The 5,000-nt window shown below is 47.6% G+C and overlaps 1 protein-coding gene across 1 annotated transcript in view; it reads left to right on the top strand.

The window, feature by feature from the left end:
- cacna1ia (calcium voltage-gated channel subunit alpha1 Ia) overlaps positions 1-5,000 on the top strand; it is a 130,680-nt gene that overhangs the window by 85,819 nt on the left and 39,861 nt on the right. The window contains exons 8-9 of the mRNA XM_062530902.1: positions 991-1,342; positions 1,990-2,402. Of these exons, the coding sequence (XP_062386886.1) occupies positions 991-1,342; positions 1,990-2,402 (765 nt within the window). The remainder of the gene's footprint in view (positions 1-990; positions 1,343-1,989; positions 2,403-5,000) is intronic.

The raw sequence follows: 5,000 nt of genomic DNA on the forward strand, positions 1-5,000 counted from the left end.
TGTATACTGTATGTCTTTCGTCTGACTGTCTTTCTTTCTGTGTGTGTCTGTGTGTGTGTGTTCAGGTGTGTGTACGTGTGTGTGTGTGTGTGTGTGTGTGTGTATGTGTGTGTGCGTGTGTGTGTGTGTGTGTGTGTTTGTGCGTGCAAGCATGCTGTGGACATCTAGCACTGTGTTTGTTCACTTATTTGTTCAACGAAGGCTCTGTCTGACAAGCCAGCATCACTTGTTTCCATCTCCCTGACCTTTCCGCACACGTCTTTGTTTCCCCTCTTTAATCCAGTCTCTTGGTGCACATCTACATCTTGTCCACCTGTCCCACCTCCTCCCCACCTCTCTGTTTTCATCAGCGCTCTTCTCTCACTCTGTCCTGTTTCTGTCTGTTCCACCTCTCCTCTCTATCACTCTCCTCCTGCCATTTTTCCCTCCCTCTCTTATCTATCTCTCGCTCACTGTGCTGTGGACCAATTATGTTGCTAAAGCTGTTTACGGAAACATACTTTTGTGTTTGTGCCTTTACATTTTGTACACATGACATCTATATCAAAAATAAGCTATGATAATATGCTTATATCGTAACAATAACAGGATAAGGATGTTAAAAAGGAGCTCTTCTCTTCCCTTATTCCATCCTATCTTGTCCCATATCCTCTTCTCCTCTCTCTTCCTTTCTTCTCTCCACCTCCATCATCTTCTCTTTTCCTCTCTTCGGATCTCTTCTCTCTTGTTCTCATCTCCTCCTATCTCTTCTCTTCTCTTCTCTTACCCTCTTCTCTTCTTTTCACCGCTCCACTTAACTCTTCTCCTCTTTTCCTCTTCTCTTGTCTTCTCTCCTCTTGTCCTCTCTTCTCTTCTCCTCTTTTCACCTCTCTACTTACTGTATCGCTTCTCTTCTCTTCTCTTCTCTTCTCTTCTCCTCCCCTCTCCTCCTCTCCTCTCCTCTCTTCACCTCCCTAACCGCTGTTCCTCCTCCTCCTCTCCCCCCATCAGATCGGCTCCTTCTTCATGATCAACCTGTGCCTGGTGGTCATCGCCACGCAGTTCTCGGAGACCAAGCAGCGCGAGCACCAGCTGATGCAGGAGCAGCGCGCCCAGTGCCTGTCGTCCAGCACGCTGGCCTCGCTGACCGAGCCGGGCGACTGCTACGAGGAGCTCTTCCAGCTGGTGTGCCACATGCTGCGCAAGGCCCGCCGCCGCTCCGCCGCCCTCTACTACCAGCTCCGCGGGCGCCCGCCGCCGCCCGGTGGGGGGAGAGGGGGCAGGGCGGGCAGGGGTGGCGGCGGCGGTGGCGGAGGGGGCAGCGCCAACGGAGGGGAGAGGCACCACGGGCATTCGGGCCATGGTGAGTGGGTGGACATTGCCAATGAGTGGTCATTGGCCACCTGTGAATGGTCATGCCAATAAAGCCAATTGAATTGAATTGTGAGTGACTGAGTGACTGAGTGACTGAGTGACTTAGTGAGAGAGAGAGAAAGAGAGAGAGAAAAAGGGATAGAGAGACAAAAAGTGACAAGAAATGGAACTGGGTCGTCATGGGTGAACTCTGTTAAGGTGAAGAGGTAGAAGCTATTGTAGGTTAGTTCTAGAATAGTAATTATTTAGTAGTTGTGTGGCCGTGAATGTGTTCCTGTTGTTTACCGGGGACGAGATGTTACCATATCACAGTGGGCTCATTTCTAAGTGGACACACACACTCATAAAATAAACACCTTCAGCTGCACCGTTGCTAGAGGAGAGCATCTCTAAATAATCATGTTGATGTTAAATAAATAATCATAAAAGCAGAATGACAATGTAATGATAATGGGCTTTTGGATAAGTGACAGTGTGTTTTATGGGCTGAAGTTAATGCTTTCCTCTGCTGAATTCCATATGGTCCCTGCTGTCTTCCTGCTCTTCATCTCTCTCTCTCTCTGTTATTCTGCCCATTTTCTCCTCCTCTCTCCTGGTCTCTCTCTGTCTCTCTCTCTCTTTCTACCTCCATGACAGTGTCCCACTGTCTGCATCAGAGCAAGCTGGAGCACAGCTCCCAGGCTCTGGACAACGCCATCTCCCTTTCCGTCACCTCCAACCCCGAGGACTGCCCCCAGTGCTCCGCCGCGCTGTCACTCAGGGAAGGGGAGGGAGCCATGGGCGACTCGGCCAACGGGGAGGACGAGGAGGGGGCCCTGGAGGAGACGGACAGGGAGGAGAACCACTTGGACGAGCGGAAGGAGGACGAGGGGGCGGAGGAGCCCAAGCGGCGGGCCAAGCGGAGGTCGTGCCTGGGCTTCATCAAGGACGTGTGGGACGAGATGCGGGTCCGGCTGTGGAGCATCGTGGAGAGCAAGTACTTCAACAGGGGCATCATGATCGCCATCCTCATCAACACCATCAGCATGGGCATCGAGCACCACAACCAGGTACACATTAGCTCCGAGTGAGTCGCACTCTTTTAGAGAGGAAATCCACAGATTGGCTGGTGCTTTATGCTGTAATTTGAATTGCGACGTGTCAAAATCTGAACTCTGTGACATTTTTTTAAAAATGTAATCATATAATATCATTTTCGGGTTGCGAATTCCCCCTACTCACAGTCATTTATCAGTTTGAGTAACTGGCTGGTTAGGGCGCAGGGAACATTTTGAAAAGGCCAGCCACACCCTCTAAGGTCTGTAAAGTGTTTGGAAAAGGCCTCACTTGCACACTAAAATGTAATCTTCGGCTCGGCAGAGGAGAAAAATATCTGCGCTTACGTGGGGAGGGAAAAAAAAGAGAAAGTTTGTCGCTACATAACACATTTCTTTTTTGTCCAACTCAGCCAGAGATAGTGTGAACCTTTTTAGCAGAGCTCTGTTTTCTCCATGTCCTCTGGATAGCTTTCCCATGATTCCTTGCACAGTCAGCACTCAGCTGCTCTGACAAAAGAGTGTATTTTAATCACTCTGAAAAAAAAGAGCATACAGCCGAAAATCTCTTCAGAGGGCTGTTTGCGTGGGTTTGTCTTTTGGAGAGATGTTGCGACTGAACTTCCTTTGCAATGTATGCAGATGCTCATTCTGGTGCACATTTTGGCACATCCTTCTCCTTCTCCTCCTCCTCCTCCTCCTCCTTCTGCTCCCCCCTTCTCTCCTCTCCTCTCCTTCCCTCCCAAACCTCTTCTTGCTCCCCTCTTTCTGTCTCTCATCCACCCCCTCACTCCATCGCTGCCTGCAGAGGAGCCTGTTCTCTCATCTCTGAAGACTCTAAAAATAACAGAGTGCGAGAAAAAGCACAGGGAGAGAGAGAGAGTGAGAGAGAGAGAGAGAGTGAGAGAGAGAGATATACAACATAGAAACAGAATTATTGGGCTGCCATTACACAGCAGTTTTAGCTCATTGCACGTGCAGAAGGGGCTCTCAAAGACTTATCAAATGTTCTCTCTCACTGTCTGAGACATGTCACATGCCTCTGCTATGCGCAGACAAAATGCAACCACAGACCACAGACAGACTCGGGTGCACATGCACATCAACATACACACACACACACACACACACACACACACACACACACACACACACACACACACACACACACACACCAACAATATATGAGAATACATTTGGATATAGGTTGGCAGATTTTTGCATGATGCATTTGTGTGTGTGCATATTTTGCATAAGACCGGCTTTTACTGTGATTATAATTTCTAATTCCTGAGTCATCACAGCTTTATAATGCAGGTTTGTGAAATCACTGCCTTGATGCCACATCTCCTGAATTAGCGCTGAACACTTTTTTGGACACATTTTGAAGGGCAATAAAATCCTGTTAGCATAATGAAGCCACCTGTGACTATATTAATATGTATTACCTTTAAATCACCCGTGTATCTGAAACCTGGAAATAAAAACGTTTTCTCACAGAGAATGAGATTGTTAGTATGCTGTCTGTAGTCATGTTAGTTGACATCAGTTCAATTTTATTCAATTTATTCAACTTTAGTGATATCCACAAGGTCACGATGCTTGAACTGAAGAGGGCGTTAGCAAAGGAATGCTGATATGATTTTGAGACAAGCAGGTGTATGCTCCCTTGTGTAAGTGTGTATACATGCTTGACAGTAGATCAAAGCCAAACGCTGTAGCGCGTGTAGCCCCACACTCATTCATATTCCAGAGACATCTCACAGAGGAAAGCAGAGGAAGCGAAGAACAAGCAAACAGGTTCGAGAAAGAGTCAGGGCAAGCACCAGAATATGAAATAATGGCAAGAAAGCCTTAAAGGATGCGGTTAAATGCAACGGTGTCGCAGGATAGAGGAAGGGCATCCACTCCAGGAAGGGCTGAGGGTGATGAGTTTGTCATTATGAACCCTGATGGCTCTGTCAATATCCCGGTGCTTTAAATGGCATTGCTTGGGCGCTCACCGTCACTGATACACACGGCTAGTCTTGCATTTCGGTGGAAGTGGTTCGGCGGTTTTGTTTTCATTTGTCCTTTCTTTCTTTTTTTTTTATTTTCTCAGGGTTTGTCAATGGAGTGGTATTGATCTTAGTCTGAGGTACCTGACAGTCTAAGAATTTGACAGGGGGCCGGAGAAAGTGACAGAGAGAGAGCCAGCGAGAGAGAGAGAGAGAGAGAGAGAGAGAGAGAGAGAGAGAGAGACTCAATTAGTCTTCAAGTATCCATCCATACTGCTTGACTTTCACATGTTCATGTGTTCAGGTATAGACCCACTTAGCATGGCTCCAGACTGCTGAGATATAGGATCCAACTGCAGGTATAGATAGCCATGAAAAATGCACTTTATTCCTCTTGTGCTCTTGAACTTGCCCCCCTTCCTTCCTCCCTGTGCCTTGTGCGCTGTGCTTTTTGAAAATGAGATAAGAGACCGTATCGCTAACCTTACTTTTGTTTAGCGTTTGTTTGGTAATTGATTCAACCAATAGCAACTGTGAAAGAAGGTTATTTCGTGCAGATATGTTCCCTTCCACTTTCCCTCATAATGGCGTCCCTCAGGGATCAATCCGCAGACCG

The sequence above is a fragment of the Sardina pilchardus genome, chromosome 3, assembly GCF_963854185.1.
Source record: "Sardina pilchardus chromosome 3, fSarPil1.1, whole genome shotgun sequence".
Lineage (NCBI taxonomy): Eukaryota > Metazoa > Chordata > Actinopteri > Clupeiformes > Clupeidae > Sardina > Sardina pilchardus.